Here is a 21,459-nt window from a genome sequence, read left to right as displayed (position 1 = left end):
AGTTTATGAAGAAAGTCTCATGGGCTTATCTTCAGTGTTTTGCAGAAACCTAAGACTGTATATTTGAAACTGCATATGTTTTTTTTTCCTTTCTGCTATGTATTGCCACCTAATTCCAACACAGGACTACTATGAAAGCAAGTCTATGCCACTGCGCCGTCCTCACAGAAGTTGTCAGGACTATGTCTCTATGATACATCATTAAACCAGAAAACAGCACCATCGTGACGGTTCATCTACAGTGGGAAGCACATAGTCTTCCACAAAGCACTGCACCCGTATGCTTGTTTATTGGTAGCAGGCCCAAGCTCTGGGCTGCTGATTACACAGTAAGCACCTGCCCATGGCAGATCTGGCTCACAAGCAGACTTCCTGCTACAGCGCCGCAGCTCCCTGAAATGAGATTTATGCAAAAGCTGTGATGTCACAGCGGTGATAGACCCAAGGGCTATCTCCCTTCTACAGACATTTGATAAAATCAGGAACTTCACATACAACTCGGGAAGAAGTTCACCTCAGAACCTATTAGGGCAAACTATGAAAACTTGTTAGGGTCCTTCTCCTATCCTGAGATCCATCAGCAAAGGGACTTCACGGAGTCCGAGGATCTCACTTTTTTCTTGTTTTTTCATTTTTTTCTTTTTTTTTTCTTTTTTTTTTTTTTTTAATGTGATTTTTTCAAGTCAGTTATTCTGGATGTTTGAAAACTGAATTAAGAAAAATTCACTCAGAAGTTGGCTGAATGTTGCAAGCTTGCAAAATGGAAGGATTTCCCCTCATTCCCCCTGTGAGTATTGGGGTTTATTTCTAATATGGATCATTGGGCTTAGTAGCAAAAGGTTTTATTATTTGAGAATATCTCTATTTTGGTCTGTATTTGTAATGCCAGGAAGTTGGGCTTAGGTCAATATATAAAGCTAGTGACAACATTGAAATGAATGGGAAATTAACATTTCCTCCCTAAACTTGTATCTGATTTTGATCTCCATTTGTTTTCACAGATTAAATGTATGGTATTTTTGTTCAGTATGTGTACAAGTCAGTAAATTTTTTTCTTCAGTGCTGGCTTTGTGATATAAGGTCGAGTCTTTCTTCCAAGTTGTAATTCTTAATAATCTGGAGTCTGACATACTTTATGTGTTTAATTATCTACAGATCTGTGACAGAAGAGTTGCTGAATGCTGATTTTATGTATTGCAGATTTTAGGACTCTCTGCTCTTTGTTATTACGGCATTTTAGTTTCTAACTTCAGCTTCTCTTGAACTGAATTCTCTTGAATTCACTTGCTATGAAAAGCAATCGGTGAATGACGGGAAAAAACGCACAGCCTTAATGGGGTCTTTCAATGTTTTCTCTAAGATACAAATTTTTCTGTATGCTTATGAGGCTGTTTCTATCCTTTCTTTAACTCTGAGGCATTGTTACACTGCTGTAATTTATTGTACGGTGAATTCGGAAATTATTATTTATGAAGAACATATTGCCACTAACCTGTTGTTCAGAAACAAACCTTAATGGGAAATCTCTAAGCAGAATGTGTAAAAAAAGGCCCTAACTAGATTTTATTAGGTTTGTAGAAGCTGAAGAGATGTCAGATAAGGTGTTTTACTTGGCTTTTTATGTGGTAGATGACTTACAGTAATTGCTATATATGTTCAGAAAACAGAAAGAGACAATGAAGATCCAAGAGTCCTTTAAACAAAACTTGTATCGAGTTTTCTTTTTGTCTTGTCCCATGTAATGAAGGTTAAAGACATGTTTCCTTATCTTCCACCCAGAAAGATGGCCCTTTGAATTCCTTTCATGTTTGGTGTCCATGTTGACTGAAAAAATATGTCTTCTTTTTGGGAGACCCTTTATTGTAGCAGTTTGTCATCAGTGTCCCTGAAATCCCCTATCTACCCAAAGGGTGAGAAGAACTGAAAAATCTTTTTTCTTTTTCTTTTTCTTTAATACACTGAGTTGCCCAGTGGATCTACTTTAAATGCGTCAGGATCGAAATCTGAAAAGAAACTGAGAAAACGAAAAAAGTACACAGAGATTTCTCAATACGTTACGCATTGAGCTTAAAAAAAAATTAAAAAGAAACCCAAACCTTGTCCTCAACTACCCCAGAAACCAGCATTTCCATTTAAAAAAAAAGATATAATTGTTAATTTTCTGTCCACTCATTCACTTACAGCCAAGTTTTCTGGACTCTTTTTTTCAGTATGGAATTCCAGTGCATACATTGAATAAAGGGGTGAAAATAACACAGTCTGGCCCATATTGTAATTTGCGTTGCAGTTAACATTCTGGCTGAACTCTGTTCAGATGAATGATACAACAAGCAGTGAAAATACAATTACGTCTTACAGGAGCACTTGCCGGGGCAAATTTTTTTTTTATTTTTGTGATTAAAATGTCCAAAAATTAATAATTTTGTGTTTTGTACTTTCAACATTGTTTTAAGTGTGCGTTGAGCACCGCCAGTTAGAGCCCCACATGGCATCGTTCTAAATGTCTGTGCCTCCTGGGACTTTTTCAGAGGGGAGACAGAAGCCTGTTTCTAGACAGGGGTTTCTGTGAAGCAATACTTCCCTCCTCTGCCCCTCCCCTTTCAGTTGAGGGTGGGTCAGTAACTGCCTTCCTCTTGACTATGCTAGGAAACTCTTACCCTTCATTTGGAAAATGCTGCTCAAATAGTTTAGGAGTACTGCATCTTTCTCTGAAGATCAGGAATTTTATATGGAAAAGTTCTTTGAACTGGGCCCATGTCTTCCAGCGCATGATAGAATCCAGTTGTGCTACAGGGCGAAAAATTATTAACGCCTTTGCCTAAAGAGGACCCCAGTTATTTGTGAATCCCTAAGTAGCCACCTGTAGAAAACACAGCTTTGGAAGTATATTTGTATGAGAGCAAAAATGCCCCATAGAAGTGCTTTGTTCCACATAACTGTGTTGCCAGCATGGGCCAGTCAGGCTGGCTCAATGAGTGATCATGCTAATATTTTTACTCATCTTTTCTAAAATAGTTATACTGTAATTTTTTTCCAAGGAAATATGGTTAATCTTGGCCTTAAAACTTGTCTCAGCAACACATCATTGGAAATTTTGTGGAATATTTCTGAATCACATGTCAGTGAATAGTTATGTGAGGATAACAAAAAAAGATCAGCATTTAGTGAATTTACAATCACTTGGAATCATGTGACAAAGTCTTAGTGAATAACAAGAATTTTCAGATTGCTATTCAGTTGAGTCCTCTGTATCTCTCTTAACCAATGCTAACCAAGCTTTCTCGAAGTAGTTTTGTGGCTTTTCCCTTGATTTTCAGGGCAAAGAAGGATGATGGGGGCAACTCTCCATTTATCAAAGTCTGTGACAGATAAAGTATTGTTTGCTGACCTCTTGCTTGAGGTTGGAATACAGTTTTAGATAGCATACTGCACCTCATGGCATGTAGGAAAGGAGATATCAACTTCAGACCACAGCTATGAGTTGCTAACAAAGCTTTCTGTCACTCTTTTACATGAAAACAATTGATAGAACAAATGGCCATTGACATCAGTTAAACATTAAATTGTAACATAAGCCATTCTTTGCTTTTTGTCAGGCAAAACAAAACAGCTCAGTGTCATGGAAGTGCTATTAGTAAGACAGACGATGAAATGGGTGTGTGGGTGGGGAGGTTCCAGAGAAGGACAGGGCAAGTGGGTAAAGATTGGTACAAGAGGCAACAGCAGCACATGGTGAAACCTCTTCTCTCTAACTAGAGAAAATCTGTTAATAAAACTTAAAAAAACCCAACACAGATTAAAAACAGGTTCCTGGAAATAGTTTCTCTAATGAATAGAGGAAAATATCCCACCTTTCCATATGATAATCAGAAAGAATCCATGCTGCACTGTCTCCTTTGACCACCATCTGATTAAGTGTATGATACATAAACTTTTAAATATTTAATATACATCTTCCCATATTAGTTACTGTACCCTTGAAGATCAGATACCAAGACAGAAAGTAGTGCCAATTCAAGTCCTTTGTGGGGATGGATTGGTGCAGGTTGCATGAGTTAACAAGGATATACACATACATATTTGATCAAATGGATCACTGAGCAGAAAACAAATTCAAGGAAGAAAATTCCCACAATCCATAATAAAGAGATTTTAAGTCCCAGACTTTCAAAACAGAGTATGTTAAAAAAACAATGATCTACGTAAAAGCAGACTGGTTTTTACATGTTGAGTATCTGCAACTCTCTCTGCAGTCAGCCAGATCTGTAAATATCAAGGGAATCACTTTTTAAAGAGTCTACTTAACATACCTTCCTTTAGCTCTGGTCATTGAATACAGATCTGAACTTGTAAAACTAGGTTTTGAATGGTAGAAATACTTCATTCTCAGCTCCCGGACTGTGAGCCACTATTGCCTGTTACAGTATATTGGACTGAAATGGAGGAGTTTGGAAAATCTTAGGGAAGAAGAGACAACAAAGGAAGAACACAACTAGGAAAAGTCAAAAATCCTTTCCCATGCCTAAAATATGTATTGTTTATCTACTTTTGGACTGATGCTTGGCCTTCCTGCCAAGCTATACCTCTGTAAAGATATGAGTGATAGAGCTTTTGTTGTAGCAGTGGAAATTTTATATATAGCAAATTAAGCCTAGATTGACAGGACACTGATTTCTTTGGAAATTTGTTTACTTTTGGCTAAATATTTATCAGAGCTACAAACTTTGACGTGTTTAGATACAGAAAATTTTTATAACTTCAGTCTGTTTCTGGTATTTTAGTTGAAAGGAAGCAAAGATTTTTCTTTCAAACTATATACATTTATATGAGTTTTTTAACCTCCACTTCTCCCAACTTGTTGGGATGATTTTCCATTTGGATGTTGAGGTCTCTCCTTTCACAGAATATGAATGCTTTCCTTTGAGTTATGACAAATTAACAATTCTGAATATGAAGGCAAAAACTTCAAACATTCTTCAGTCTGATGTGATTTAACAGGGAGCATATATTTAGGGAAAGGAAATGGGGGAGTGGGGTGAATTAATTTGCAAAGATAATGAAAAGTAGAAATTCCATTCAGAACTTTATCCTGAAGAAAGCAAAACACAGTCTCATTACTTTGTCTTATCAGAGATCAGAGTACACCAGAGGTCTAAGGAATAGGGGTGAGTGAATGCGTATAAGCAGTCATGGTTAGAGAGAACACAAAGAAAATATGTAGAGGAAAACCAGAAACATCAGAGAGAATCCACGCTGTACTGTCTCCTTTGACCACCCCCCTGAAATCTAGAAAATAGGTTATACTTCCCATTAAATCTCTGTGTAGATGAAGGGCAATTGCATTGGAATCATATTTTTGTGGAAAGGGAGACTGCACCTATGTCCTCAGTAGACCAGAAATAAGAGGAATCCCTTCACTGGTATCCCTACTGCGGATACAATTAAATGATGATTTGATCCTTTTACTTAGTCTTTCCCTTCGATTGTCTTTATTGTGGGTCACCATCTTCTCAAGATTTCCCCAAAACAATTATGCACTGCCACAGATTACATTGGGAGCTGACAGCCAGGCAATGGATTTGCTCCTGAGGCTTTGAATATTCCATGGATCTGATGGCCAGTTAGTGTGTATTCTGGAAGTCATGACATTTTAGGCAATCTTACCAGTGCATTTTAATATCATACACTAATACAGCATGCAGCTGCTACTAAGTATCCACCAAGGTCCAAAGTAATTTCTAGAAGTATTTTCTTTTTTTGTATGTGTTCTAACATCTTAATCCTCTGGGAATAAGTCTCTCTCTTTCTTGATCTAATTTCTTCAATGTCATCATAGAAATCACATCCCTGGAAAAGGACAATCTTTAAATCCCTACATTCCAACTGAATGAACTGAAGGAGTTAACAGAGTTAATGAGCAATGGTAACTCTGATGTAGTTTTCACCAGAAAAAAAAATCTTTTCCTTTTGCCAGCTGCTTATCTACCACCTCCAACTGGATTTTAATGGCAGCTACTGCTTTAGGTTTCATGTTCTTGAGTAGTCTAGAGGAGGAAGAAAAAGAGAAGCTCGCCTGCATTTCTGGCATGCTGTCACCATAGCCTAATCTTACAAAATGCTGGTGTTCCAAAAATGAGACAGAGTTATGGAGGGAGATAAGGATTTGGGACATGCAGATAGGCATATGAACATATAAACATTAAAAATATGTCCATCATGTAAGTTATCATGTTGTTTTAAATATTTGTCCTTTAAAGTTACTTATGCTGAAGTCATTAACAGAAGAAAAATATTTCTATTAGTACCTACTAGAAATAACTTCCTTTCAGAACAAAATGCAAGAAGGTGTTTGACTTCTACATTGCTGTTGACACTGTAAGAATTTGTTCAGATTGGAAGAAAATATTGTAACGAACTTAATTGGACAAAAGTTTATCAAAGCCCTGCTCTAACTCTTCATTCTGGAAAAAGACAAAACTAAACATTAAATGAAGCAACAGAATTGTGCATAACTAATAATAAACAGACCACCTATACTGAAACAACGCAAGACGTTAAACAGCATTAACATTGGAGTACTAGGCATGGGAGGAAGACAAGTGGGAAAGTTACCCTATGTCACCTGTTTTAAGATGATAGAGAGGACTTTAATTCTACAGCTAAGCATCCAACAGGTCATGACTCAATATCTGCCCCACATTTGGACTTTCTAAGTCTTCTCTGTGCATACCTAACAGCCCTGTGCAGCTGATTTGAACCAGCAAACATTTACTGTTCACCTTGGACAAAAACTGAGAAAGAAAATGTTTTCATGCCCCCTGTCAATGTCATTACCCTCCTACAAACTGCCACCATTTAGTGAGACCTCCTAGAAATACTCATAATAACATGCTTAGGCAAGACAAGTTTCTGCTTTCTCTTTTGTGCACAGGGGGAATACTAATAATAAATGTCTGTCACTACCAAGGAAAAGGTTTCCCTGCCGTGCTGGTGTGATGGAATTTTGGCTTGGGCCTGATGTCCTCTAAGTAGTATCCACAGAAGGTTGGAGGGCGGGATGTCAAGAACTTGTGTAGTACCACAGGACAAGTTCTGCTACACAGACTGGGCCTGAGGAGATCGGATTACTCTTTTTTTTTTTTTTTTTTCTTTTTTTTGCAAACCAGTGTTTGGTGTCAAGCATTTTATTCCTGCTGATTCAGTAAGAACTTGAAGCCTCCACCTTCTTTCCCTAGGCAATGTAATATGTGTTGGCATCTCCCCTTCACTAACTATACGAATAATTTTGAAGGGATTTGTGTAAGCTTACAGTTCTAAAAATTCCTCTTCTCTTTACAGCCCTCTGAAGATATGGTACCCTATGAGTCAGACCTCTACCGACAGCCTCATGACTATTACCAATATCTCAACAGTGATGGAGAGAGTCATGGTGGTAAGTTAAAAAATATCTCCTTGGAGCATAAAGTCTCATGGGGTACCACAGGAAAGAGATTTAGGACATTCAGGAAAAGAACAAACATGTTGCTGTGATCTATAATGTATAGGCACATATTTTGAAATCAATTTTTTATTCAATCAATTCAATCAATAATCAATTATTATCACCAACAATATTTTATTCTGCTTAATGGCACTGTTCCAACCCCGCAACTGCAACACAGTTTCTCTGAAAGAGAATTTTAAAAAGCACTGAATGATGCAAGGAGCTTCCAGTACATTCAGTGTATTGCCAGGAAGGTGGGATCTCATGATCTCTATCCTTCATTATCTTCACTGTGTTTCTACTTTCCTCTACAGATCAAAAGCACTCTTGCTTATTTCAGAACTCTTTGAGGAAATGGATTTGCAATATTGTATTTCTCTTCTTATGTTCCCATCTCCAATTCCTGTTTGATTTAGGTCCTAGATACTGTATTTGTGCCTTCAGTTTAATTATGTTTCTTTGGTATTTGGCCTTTTTTGACTCCATATATTTATCTCTTTCTTTTGATCTCTTTTGCATGCTGCCACACCTAGCTTTAACTTTCACTCTTTCTCCAGTATACCCAAGTACTTCCTCTCTCTAAATCTATGTAAAACTTCCTTGTAGCTGTAGCTAGCTACAGCTTCCTAGCTCAGCATAAAAATACTGTACGATTATTTATTGCTTCAATTTATGTATGTGATTTCAGAGCTTTGGTGTCTTTTTATTTTCATGTCGTCTGGGCACTGGACTCTAAATCAATGCAGAGGGGAGAGTCTTGCTTTGTGAATTTTGTCTCCTGTGCAATGCAAGGGTCCAGCAACACCACCCTGGAAATATTAAAGTCAATATTGACTCAGGAAGGAAAAGCACCGTTCTACTGTATCACTCATGGCAGTCCCTTCAGATCCTGGAGTTTCCCTAAAAGACTCCCGCTGATATAGCAACTAGACCCATCACTGCTTAATTTAAGACATCTAACAACTTCACAACATGGCACTGTTTTATCTGTGGCAACAGAAGCTACCTTAAAGGGACAGCAAGTTACAGAATAGGATTGTTCTGAGCATTTAACTGGAAAAGATTGCTACCTAAATTTGTTCTCTACATTGCATTCAAGAAACACCTATTATATCCTTAACGCCTGTAGACAAAGAATTAATTCAGTTTTTATAAGTTATCTCATGGCATCTGTCAAGTCACATTAATCAAACGCAGCAAATTCCACATGGAAATTCAGGGTTTTTACATTATAACCTGTACCTGTTTACACACCCATAAAATGAGGATAACATTTATTATCTCAAAAGGCAATTGTGACAATTAAACAATAAATATAAAAGATGCTATGTAGGAAAAAGCACTGGGAAATAACTTTTCTGTCATTAAATCTAGGCTACCTCAGGCAACAACATCTCTTTCTCTTTCATAATCTTATCATCCCATCTGGTTTACTGCCCATGTTTCTGGTGGAAGGCTGTTCCTAAGCTACACCGCACAGATCATTAACATGTTTTTACTCATCATAATGAACACAACAAAAACTCAAAAGTCACCTATGTGGGTTATGGCCTAAGCAATACCTAAACACCCACTTTGGACAGAAATTTGTCTCTTCCAAAACTTGTGTTGCACTTGTCCTAAAGACCAAAAAACCCACTGTTTCATGTTTTAACTCCTACAGTAAGTTTTTATGGAAGAGGCAACTTAATCCCAGCCTGCACGTTTCAATCAAATTTTTATTTATGAAAGCACCTGTAATGTAGTTAGTTGTATCTAAATATCTAATATTCCCTACGCTTTCCTGAATTGCTCACAGTCCAAAAGAGCAATGAACAACCAAAGAATACAAAGGGGAGTGAAAAACACAAATTAACACATTTTGCTTCTCTCCTATAGATATTGAGAAACCCAACTTTGGCTTTCATTTTGTTAACATGACAGAAGTAGTGGGTCTTGAGAAGAGCTGTGCAGAAGAGCAGGAAAGGGATGTCACAAACTGCTTTTAGAAATATGTACTAAGTGTTCAGAACAATGTAGATAAAAGCACAATGATTGAAAAATGGTGGGGGGAAAGAATAAATAAGGTGCTGCAGTGACAGCAGTCAAGTGAAAGAGCTGAGAACATGATTAGATAGGAAAAAAGAAATAAGTAGGACAGAATTGTGAGAGAGGAGTTCAGCTTGGCGTACAGTGAGATCACTGGTGGAACATAAAAAATTATTTTGCAGGTCTATTCAATGCTACTATGGACCTCAGAGAAAACCTACCAGATAAAGTAAATAGATACAACATGACAGAATAATACTTCTGACTTTGCTGATAAAGGACTGCTAAAGAAATAGAAGGACTTGCTCAGGTGTCAGACTAGCTCTATCTCACTGCTAGCAAATTAAGTTTGTGAAAGAAAGATGGCAATATCTTAATCTGTAGATCTGTGCTACAAGTATTACTGTCACTTTTCTAGATCATAATGCTGAAGGCAACCCTTACTCCATGCTTACATGAGTAGGCAGTAAAGTACACACAATAGTGTGTCACTAATTTAATATGTAGGATATCATTGCCAGTAAGTGAACACTAAATTTAACAAGCAAAAACACACCATAAAAATATCCATATGTTCATAACAACATGCATTGTTTGCATTTATTTTGTATACTGTAGTTTAACTGTTTTGTAAATACTGTAATAAACACAGAGACACAGTCATGAAGGACAGAAGCTACTTCAAGTGATCATGTATTAGTCCATCTCCCTACCCTGAGCTTGTGTGCTAGTAAGTCTGTAAATGTAATACAGCATATTTTGTAACACTAATGCAATCTTAGTAATTACAAAATTCCACTGCAGCTTTGTCTCTAAGTTATTACTAAACATTATTGGTTTAGTAAAAATCACTTTTTGTATGAAGCTGAATGCTGACCCTTGTTCACTTTGTTGGTAGCCTCATGGAACTCACCAGATTTCGTGATTTGGGATTTTATTTTCATCCCACCTCCTGGAGTAATGTGATCATTTAAAAATATCAGCTTTGATTTTGTTAGGACTTCACCCCACACAGAAGTGGAGGAAAGTCCAAACATGTGAACCTTAGTCTTAAATGCTACATGGAATATAGAATTCCAAACTTCATGAAAAAAAAGCCCCTCGCTTCAAAGCCATCTTCATGATTTGCTGGGGTCTGACTCGTAGATTGTCGAACATTTGGCTTTATTAAAATCATGAAGTTTGTAAAGTGAGAGCTAATGAGATCCTACTGGCGTTATAGATAAGACTGCTGCACTGCCTCAGAGCAGAGCATTTCACTCAACAGAGAGCGATTCTGTAGGGAATCAAGACATTCATTTTCCAGTGTCCTTCAATATTTTTGTCATTTCCTCTATGGGTTTTTTCTTGGCTTGTTTTTTGAGATGAGCAAAACACAGTCGGAACATCTAAGCTGTGCAGTGTGGCACTGTGTAAGAAACCCTCTCCTAGTTCAAAATTAGTTGGAAAATCTGTACAGCGAGAGCAGAACCACTCAGAGACACTGGCTTAGACCTCACAAGTGCAGCCATGTCAACACAGTCACCTCCTTAGACCAGGCAGAGTGCTGTGCTGACAGAGCTGTCACGTTTCCGGTTCAAGAGCTGGCTCATGAATTTCTGCATGGTTTTGCACTCCATGATGCAGATTTAGCCTATTACTTCACTTTATAATAAATATCTTCCTTAAGCCTCTTTCATATTCTAACTGCTGGTTCTAACATTATTCATCTATTAAAACAGGAGCAAAGCATTTTACATTGGTCAAAAGGTGACTGAGGAAGTTCAGTTATGTTTTCTCACTTGTAGAGTGAGAATCTACCTCCATGGTGAATATTAACACAATGCCTTTAGGTCCGCTATTGCTTCCCAACAGGCTAACATCCTCTCTGTCATGGGAGGGAGTTCAGGATTCATGACTGTCCTTCCTCTAACCTTTCACTACATACAAGACCAAAACAAACATGATCTCCATGTCTCTATAAGAGAGAATTTTTTTCACATCCTCTTTCACTTCACATGAAATTTCTCATAATGACTCCATTGTGCAGCTACAGCTTGGCTTTTAATGACATTTTCCTTTACCCAAAGAACAGACACTTTCCATTTCTAGAATTTTTCTCTCCTTTCTTTTTTCTTCCTTCCACCTTTACGTTCTGAGAAAAGAACAGAATTGCTGTGTGTTACTGACATAACACTAACAAAGAACACAGAAGTTAATAGCTGCTGATAACTCTAATAACTGCAGACACAGATATTTAGAATTTTTTTATATTTTCAAGTGCAATATATTTAGCCAGCGTGGTTAACTGCAGAGGGTCTTGTGGAGACAGAATTTGGAATTTCTCTTTTAATGTAACTAAACCAATATTGTTTTTCCTAAGCATCACTGTCAAATTATAGATAATTTAGAAAGAAATATGGACTTTTCCTCCTGCCACAACTTCAATATTTGGACACAAGTTTGTGTTGAAGTAATTTCTGACATAGATTTATTTTGTAATATATTAGTATTATGTGGTCACTGTAAGTCCCTAAATGCTGTGCTATTAGTACTATTCTATTATAGTATTTTTACAGCAGCACCTAATTCCTTAAAAAAGGAATTCAGTAAAGACTAGGCTAAATATTACATAATGATTAACATGAATATGCATAAATAGTGTTCCATAGGTTAATTTATTTGCTAAGAAAGAGTTTAAAAGAACAGTTCTGGAAGCAACAGGAACATTGTCATAGGCTCCAAAAAACTAAGACGTATCTTGAAGTATAAAAACATGACTGTTGATAAAAAAATATTTAAGAAGAATCAAAAGCAGACCACTGAGACCATGCACAAATACTCATGGCTATGCATGTTGGAAATGTACTATGTTCTCCCTTGACCACCATAGTTACTACTAGTAAGACATTCCACAGCTGAAGACCTGCCTTTGACAGCCTCAGAGACTTTTGCCTGGGCTTTGTCATCCTCACAATTATGCATCGATGTAATTTGCTGTAGCAGATTATCAAAGACAAGGGACCTTTGACAATACACATTGCCATCTGACAGAGGACTTTCTGCACAAGGAGCAGAGCCAGATCATTCTAAGGAACGAAAGTATAGATTACTGCAGCAATGTATTCTCAACAATTTATTATACAGGGCTGCCCATGGTATATGGGGCCTCAATGGTTGGCTCTACTTAGAGAAATCTGCAGTAATTTAACCCAGAAAAAGCATGACTTAGTGTGGCTCAGTCTTCCAACTAACAAAAAAGTTTCAGATTGAAAGTGCCCAAAGCCTCCTACCAGGACACAGCCTTAGATGACCTGTGGATTCAGACTCACACACACTCTGCCATCTCCTGGGTTAGAGCAGATGTGAATGTAAAAGTACCTGGGTACTTTGCACCCATAAAACCCACTTTTTTACCAGAGAAAACAAAATTTTTCTCTAGCACTACAACATGAAGAAGTGCTACTGTGCACTGTAATTATAACTTTGGGCTATAAAATCCATATGTAGCCCACAGAAAGCGCTATACAACAAAGCAAAGAAATTACAGAGTATTGCAGCAGCTCCCTGGTGCTTTTATAAGCACCTTTCCGTCCCTTTCACATGCAGCAACATGGTTTATCCATGAATCAGAAAAGCAGGAAGGGCAAAAAAGTAAGCACTGCTGTGGCAAATGGTCTGATAGCGCCTCCAAATAAATTTCTACAGGCCTGATCCATAAAGGCAGCTAAAAGAGCTTACAACTTCTCAGGTACAACTATGTTTGGTATAAACATATCGCTGAGTTCCCTCTAAAGGAAGCCACATTCAAAGTCACTATCCCGGATTTCAAATCCTCAATGAGATTAGACCTAATTGTTTGAAACATAAGTGGGGAAGGACGAGGAGATAGAAGCTGAGAGAAAGAACGAAACTGGTATTTAAGAAAAAGTATTTACAGCACATTAGTATCCAGATAATGTCATACACAGTAACATCATATTGCAGAACAAGACAATTGCTCTTCTATAATTCAGTACAACTACACTTGGAACAACATGTTCAGTTCTGTCCATCGCATTATCAGAAGGACGTCAACAGCTGGGAGGAAGCTTGGAGAAGTGCACAAGTATGATTAGGGGGGTGAATATACTGATTTATATTGAAGGACTGAGAGCTAAATACATGCAGCTGGGTTAAGCGATAATTAGGAGTAGATTGTAAGGGTACCTGACAGCAACCTGAAAACACATGAGGGGTAGGACAGAAATTATTTATAGTCATACAAGGAAGAAAACTCAGAATAGTAAGATAAATTAGAACTCTTACACTGAATATCAAAAAGAAATTTTGGGCATGCATAAAATGATGCATGAAAAGTTAAACTATGGAAGATTAGCTCCTGGCTCAGTCAGAGCAGAGGGCGTGGTGTTGACTTTGATTTTAAAAAACAGAGTGCACACAAATGCATGCATAATTAGGCATGCAGCTACTGTATGTAAAAGAGAAATAGACTTTGCAATGCTTCACATTTCCTCTAGCAGATTTTAAATTTTGAGCAGCAAATATGAAATTCTAAAAATGTTGGAGGATTATATTGAAGTAAAAAAACAGAAATCTAAAACTGAGAATGATACAGAAATTAATTTCAAAAGTAAATAAGTCAGGAAACAGGATAGTGGTTATCTGAGCACTTTTTTATGTTTTTGAAAAAATCTAAACTATCACAGAAATTGCAAACATACTAAAGAGATAAAAAAGGTAGAGAAAGAGTCTGCATCAGAATTTAGCCTCACTGTAAACAGTGTACACCAGACTGCTGCAACAGTTTATCCTTTTATTCTCTAGTACTGGTACTGAAAAATGTGTGACATACCAATGCATGATTACAGGAAATATCTAGCAAAATGCCAAGCCTTTTCTGCAGCATTCCTGAAATTTTGCTAGAAGAGTAAAATAAAGACTGAAGATAATTGCAGAATAACCTGTACATTTTCTCCATCTCCTCATTTCCATGCCATGAGGAAGAGTGTAATGAGAATATGACAATATGTAAATCAGTAGAATTTGTTGCCTCAATAATGAAAATGTAAGATTGTCATGGTCTCTTCTTGAGAAAGGTGCCAGCATTAATGTCTCTTGGATCTTGTACTAAATTATCATCGAAATCCATCTCTCCATCTAAGAGTGTTCTCTTAATTAAAGTGGCCTAAGTATTACTTTCCAGCCACAGGCATTTATGAGATTAGGAAAAGAAACTTTACAGGGATCTATATAGAATGTCACCAGAGACAGGTCAACAGGAATGGTGTGGAGAGGTCAGAAAGGACAGTGACAGAAGTAGGAACCAATGAAAGACAGGTAAATCCCATGTTTTGTAATCTTCTAATGACAGACAATCTTTTTTTATTTTCTTTAGATCATTATTGGGAATATCATCCACACCACATGCACAGTGAGTTTGAGACCTTTGGAGACAATCACTTCACAGAACTGCAGAGTGTACAGCCTCCCCAGCTGCAGCAGCTGTACAGGCACATGGAGATTGAACAAATGCATGTCTTGGATTCTGCAATCCCAACCACACACATTGGACTCAACCATCAGGTATGGTTAGCAACCCTTACTCAGAATTTAGGATGACAGTTAAGGGTAAGGAAAATAATGCACCAGGGAATGCATACTGTTATGTGAAAGAGATTGCTGAAATGAATTACACAAGTTCCTACTGCACAAGCACTTGATACAAAACTCTTCATTCTCAGGACAAATGTGGTTTAAGCATTCTTTTTATCTGGATAATGAGGAGTCATGTTCCTCAAACTGCACCTAAAAAGATAATTGCATTTTATGGAGGTTTTCAAAATCTTGTTTAATTTGGAGTGAAAATCAACTGTTTTGAAATTCTGCAGAGGAACTGGACCTGAGAAGCTATGCATTGTCATAGCAAGGGTATCCATGACTACTGGGAAGTATTCTGAGCCTCAAATTAGTAGGAAAGTTTTAAATATTTCCATGCAACCCTGACAATTTTACATGACCTGTTCAAGAAATGCTAACAAAGACAAGTCACTGGTAATTTTACCGTAGTGAAACGGACTGAGGACAACCTACTTGTGTTTTTACCTGCAAGTAAATAAGTCATGAGCCAAAACACACTGTCTTGTCTCTGCTCAGATTTTACATGAAGCCAGTCATGTCCCTGTAAAAAAAGATAGTCTGTTGTGCAGTAAAGATAGTCACAAAGTGCCAGTGAATTCCCAGTAAAGCTGAAATTATAAGGGTTTCCATCATACTGCAACAATACTAAGCAAAGTGGGTGTGATCACTTCTAACTCTTGATCCTACAAGAATATGCCCAAAGTCATTACTGGGAGCAATAAGAAAGCTGGGTGATCCTGTGCTAAGGAGTTTCCCAAGGCAGGCAAGCTACCTACAATGTGCTGAATACAAGACAGAGTAGGACTGAGGTCAGAGAAAAAAGTGTTTGCTGATTACAGTGCTGCATATAATGGTGCCATTGCTGAAGTTTTGTGAGAGAAGCTGCATGCATGGCATTCTCATTTTGGGCTGCTTTGTTCAAAGCAAAGTGAAATTGTATACAAATACTGTATTAATCAAAAACAAAGAAGGAAAAAACTGGAGTGAATAAGTTAACACTGTCAACAGGAAACTGACTGCAAGCCATCAAACTTCTCACCTACTACTCAGAAAAAAAACCAGGAATAGAATATAAGATGTAGATACAAACAAAGAATTAGGAACAGAAAGTTACAAATATAAAAAATGCTTGATGGAACAGCAGTCTGTGGGAAGCTTCAAGTTGTTTCAGTTGCTCACTGCAACTGCTAATACATAATGACCAACCGTTACCTCCAACCAAAGGCAAGGAATAAAAATTAGCTCCTTTATGGATGTCTTTGGAAGCACCACCAAAAAACAAGAGAGGGTGCTTCTGCTTATGCCACTTCATTCTACTCAGTCATCACCTTTCATTTCAGGACAAAAGGCAGAGAATTAATTTTGTTGCAACTTTTGATAAAGAGCACTTTACTCTCTCTGCCCCACCCCACCCCAAGCTGCAGAAGATACTAGTACGTAGAATTCGCCACTACCCTTTTCTTCCTTAGCAGCTGGGGATCTTTGGCTTTTTACTTTAACCTACAGTAGCTCATGCAAGTGGTACTTGGCATGCTCTGAGGTTGAGACTCTGGTGTGTCTCAGCCACAGTCGCAGGTAGCACATACTATTATTCAAGGTATTTTCAAAGAAACAGAAGCAGGAAGCAAGGTTTAATCCTCTGCTAAATTTGCCAGTTACTAACTGCACCCATGCTTGTCTGCAATATCAGAGTTACAGTTTGCAAATAAAGGAAGAACACGCAAAGATATTTCTCTAATTTTCTGTTGATAACACATTATTTTGTGAAATCAAATTTGAGGCTCAAGCTGTTCTTGGACAAGATTTCTTTAAAAAGTTTTGTTAACCTGCCAACAGGTGGTCTCACAAATAATAAATTAAGAAAAGAATAGTCATTCTGAAGGGAGAATGAAAGAAAAGGTTGGGAAACTGTGAAGAGCTTTAGAAAGAGGAAAATCACAAATGGATGCCACAGATCCTGAGACATCAGAATATGGAAAGTAGCTAGCAGTTTCTTAAGCCTTCTCTCTCCAGAACCATATTAGTAACCTGGCTCTTTCAGACACACTAACAGGTCCTCTGTGACTCTCTGTAACATAACTGTGTGACACTGTATGTATTCACCTACGCTGAGTTTCAGGTGCAGAGTAAGTGTAAGCAGAAATACAGCAGATAGGGAAAGTGAGGACAGGGTGGGGGAAGCTTACTCAACTCCCCAGGTTGGCCTCTGCAACTCCCTTTTCTTGTGAGACACCATTCCCTCTGTCCCCCACAGCACTCTCCCACCGTCCCCCTCCAGCCCCAGAGGAGCAGTTTCCTTACTCCCGCACCGCCCCCCCAATGCACTCCAGGTTTCCACAGCCTTTTGCTCTGCAGGGGCACCAACCTCTGTTCCCCTCCCCTGTAAGACATTGTCCCACCTTCTCATTCCCCTCCCCCCCGATGGCAGAGTCTCTCCCTTCCTTCCTACCCCTGAGGCCGCAGCTTTCTTAACTGTAAAAAGCTAAAGGTGACTCTGTGGTGAGGGCTGAAGTTTCGCTCTTGGGGATCTGGCAGGAAGCTTACACATACTCTTACCCAATCCTGGCCTTCCTGCCAGATCGGCTCCAGCCAATCTGCCAACTCATTAACCGCCAGCTGCTGCACCCCAAAACCAGCCCTTTGCACACTCCTTATTGGGACATTTTAAGCTGGTGCAAAACTCATCTGAAAAGCACCACTCGGCAAAGCCCGACATGGGGTGGGTGGTGTGACTCATGAAGTGAACACCCACTCCCCGCTTCAGTGCCTAAGGTCCCCTGGGAAGGGAATCGGCGTCAAGATGTCTGTTCTCGGTGGAGGGAAGGAAGAGGTGTTCAAAAGGAGCCGACCTTCCAGGACTATTTATCTGGCCCATTTCCTGAGAACCACCTTCTATATGCTGCTGGGTTTGGGGAATGTTGGTTGGGTTTTTTTTAATGTAGGAATTGGGTTCTTACTCCCTGCCCCTCAGACTGATCTGTTTCTCATTCTTAAATAAGGAGCTGCAATAATTCATGGCAACTGGTCATGATCCCTAATAAACCAGACTGCAACTGAGAATTTACAGAGCTGAGGTATATTCCACACTGCTCCTGACAAGACGTCTATATAAGGGCAAGAGAATTTAGCACAAAAAGTGGCTTGCTAGCTTTGCAGATGAGAAATCCCCATTAATGGGGAATTTTCAGATAGCCACTTAGGAAAAGAGAACGTGAATAAGCATGATGTATCCTTTATCTTAGTGCTAAGGCTATTGCCCTCCTCACAGGGGAAATTCAGGATAGGAAGCTGACCGACCCGTGTAACGCCATCTCCAGAGCTGGATGCAGTGCTGTAGGGATTCAGTGCTGTCAGAAGGTACTATGCCTGAGAAAGGAAGAGTACCACAGAGCCAAAGCCAGTCAAAGCAGCCATGCTAGGGCAGAACTGTTCAGCTCTTTCAAATTGAAATGAGTAGTTCCAGAAGGTCTGTGTCAGAAAAGAAGTTGTTCTCAGAAGCAGTTTTACACTGGGGATAGGCAACAGAGATCAAAAACTCAGTAGGAAGAATGCTAGCTCCGGGGAGGTATGGGGGAAGAGGGGCAATATCACTTGCATAGGATATAACATAGGGTAAAGTTCTGATATTCACAACCTTATTTCTCCTTCCCTCTTGTAAAGATGCATCTTTGCACATGTGTAAGTGTTGACCTGTTAGCTGGCAGTGTTTCTTAATTGCATAGTATTTATTATAAATGTCAACAACTAAGTCACTCAGTATTACCCTAAAAAATCTCATATACCTCTTACTTTCTCCCCACTTTTCTCTGTAACTCTCTCCATGATATTTCCTTTTTTTATCTCGATGCCCCACTCCCTATCACTACCTCCTCCCTCTCCTACTCTTTCCTCCCAAAGGTGTCCTATTTGCCCCGGATGTGCCTACAGTACTCCTCTCCACCGCAGCCCAGTTCTGATGAGGAGGACATAGAGAGGCAGAGCCCCCCATTGGAGGTATCAGATGGGGAGACTGATGGTGTGGACCCTGGGCCTGGAATTATGCATGGAGAAACAGGTCAGTGAAGACAGAGGGACGTCATAAAGCTATGTGCTGAGCAGCTGTTACATTACCATAAAACTGTAGAACTGCTGTGCTGGTATTTTATCCCACTGCCAAAGCTTCATTTTCCCTGACTGCTTGCAGTCTCCTGTCCTCCGAATCTTTTATGACCATAACTGTGTCTATATCTCAAGTCTTGTTTCTTCACGTACTCCCGCTTCCTCCTTCTGCCTTGCCTATTCAGGCTTCCTGAATGGAAATGGCTTTTGCCATTTCTACTCCAATTTCCATTAACAGCTGGGAAAACCAAGGCAAGAATGTCCAGGAACGGATTTTTAGAAATATTTAGCTCTGTTTGCTCAGTACCTGAAAGTCAGGTTCCATATAACCTGCCCAAATTAGCTTCAGGTTAGTTTCAAATTAGCAATGTTTTTCAGTTAGCTTCAAATTAGCAAATTAATTTCAAAACAAGCGTTTGGCCTTTGGAATTCCCTATTCCTACTTTTTCTTCTTGGTACATCAATCCACCACATTATGTCCTCACAGTGTAACACTGTCTGTTATAAATGTTGCAAACTGAAGAAGTTACATGACTGATAAGCTAGCTGAAAGTTAAATGAATTAAATACGTTCTGCTGTTTCACCAGGAGCTACACGCTAGTACTAATGCTCCACTGCCTTTCTTCTCCGACACTCACACAGGTAGCAAGAAAAAGATACGTCTGTATCAGTTCCTTCTGGACCTTCTTCGCAGTGGAGACATGAAGGACAGCATCTGGTGGGTGGACAAGGAAAAAGGTACTTTCCAGTTCTCCTCCAAACACAAAGAAGCATTGGCACATCGCTGGGGCATCCAGAAAGGCAATCGCAAGAAAATGACCTACCAGAAGATGGCACGGGCTTTGAGAAACTACGGCAAGACAGGGGAGGTCAAGAAAGTCAAGAAGAAGCTGACCTACCAGTTTAGTGGAGAGGTGATGGGAAAGGGGGTCACTGATAGGAAGCATTATCCTCACTGAGGCCATGGGACCCTAAGCAAGAAAAATATTAAGACCTCCTGGCTGGGTACCAGCAGAGGAGATGGACGCATCTTTCTCTTTGCTTCCTGTGCCCCCTTCTCTGCCTTTAAATGGCCTTTACCGTCAGATGTTTCTGGTACGAATTCCTTTCTTCAGCATCTGAGAATCCTAAACGTGACAGAATTCTTTGCTTCCATCCTACAAGTTGGACAGAGTTGGGAAATTTAAACAATGTACAAATATATTATTGTCAGGAAAGATTTGGTTTGATTGTATTGTAACTAAAGAATACAGCTGATGAAGTTTTGCCTTCAAAGGTGGTGCTGTGTCATTCACAGTGACACTGCATTAGCTTACAGCTTTCAAACTAGCATTAATACAGGCTCTGCCGCAGCTCTCAAAGCTAGAGAGAAGTTTGCAGATCTTGGAATGATACTCGTTCTTTTAAATAGTAATAACTTGTACATATTTAATAAAATTTGATATAATGAAGTTCTGGTGTTTGCATAATAAATGATTACTTCACAAACAAATCTCATGTGCATTCAGTTATGCAGATACAGCTCATGTGTGGTACCTGAACAAAAAGCACACTGGGTTATAGGGCCTTATCCATCTGTCACTACTTTTTAATTTACTTAGAAACATCATCAATGCTGTCAAACTAAGTAACAAAGATAATAGGTGAAATACATTACTGTGAGAGAGATTACAGCACTGAAGTCAATTTTAAAGTACATATATATATATATCTATCTCTCTCCATCATTATTTTTTCCTGTGCAAATGAAGTCCTGCCAGTTGAATAATTTCTGTTCACTTATACCAAGAATGGCATTTATAGCTTTATCCGGTTTAGAACATAACAATTAACCATGTTCTTCTGTGGTTTCACTCTTTTTCCTGCTCCTGTTCTTTCCTCTTGCTTGCTTACCTCCACAGTGATATCTTGATTTTAGCTTATGAACCCTTCTGGGAAATAAGTTGTATTTAATCATGTCTTTGCAGAATTCTAGTACAAAAGGTTTTCAAGCTTTTAACTGTGGATTTTAGTCCCTACTGTAAAGCAGTTAATAGTAACTAATAACAACTGCATTGTATAGATTACACTCAAAATGCAAAATAGAAGATAATTCAACACCTGAAATACCACAGTAAAGTTACCCAGTACATCTAAACACAGAAAAGAAAACCAAAGTCAACCAACACTAAGAAAATTAGCATTTTAACTTTTAACATTATTTAACATATCTCAGCTATGTTCAAGCACT

At 38.7% G+C, this 21,459-nt stretch overlaps 1 protein-coding gene across 2 annotated transcripts; it reads left to right on the top strand.

The window, feature by feature from the left end:
• The first annotated feature begins 385 nt into the window (after positions 1–385).
• On the top strand, positions 386–20,680 carry SPI1 (Spi-1 proto-oncogene). Of its 2 annotated transcripts, XM_041121027.1 has the most exons (7): positions 438–787; positions 7,339–7,432; positions 14,889–15,076; position 15,121; positions 18,399–18,487; positions 19,028–19,184; positions 19,872–20,680. In XM_041121027.1, the coding sequence occupies exons 1-7, from the start codon at positions 743–745 to the stop codon at positions 20,186–20,188; spliced, it is 891 nt and encodes a 296-aa protein (XP_040976961.1). In that variant the 5' UTR covers positions 438–742; the 3' UTR covers positions 20,189–20,680. The 2 variants fall into 2 exon arrangements, with proteins under 2 accessions (XP_029862275.1, XP_040976961.1); XM_030006415.2 differs by lacking the exons at position 15,121; positions 18,399–18,487 and having other exon boundaries at positions 386–787.
• Positions 20,681–21,459: the final 779 nt, after the last annotated feature.

Source organism: Aquila chrysaetos, chromosome 2 (genome assembly GCF_900496995.4).
Source record: "Aquila chrysaetos chrysaetos chromosome 2, bAquChr1.4, whole genome shotgun sequence".
In the NCBI taxonomy this organism is placed as follows: Eukaryota; Metazoa; Chordata; class Aves; order Accipitriformes; family Accipitridae; genus Aquila; species Aquila chrysaetos.
The sequence above is the reverse complement of the archived record's forward strand: the minus strand, read 5'-3'. Positions and strand labels throughout refer to the sequence as shown.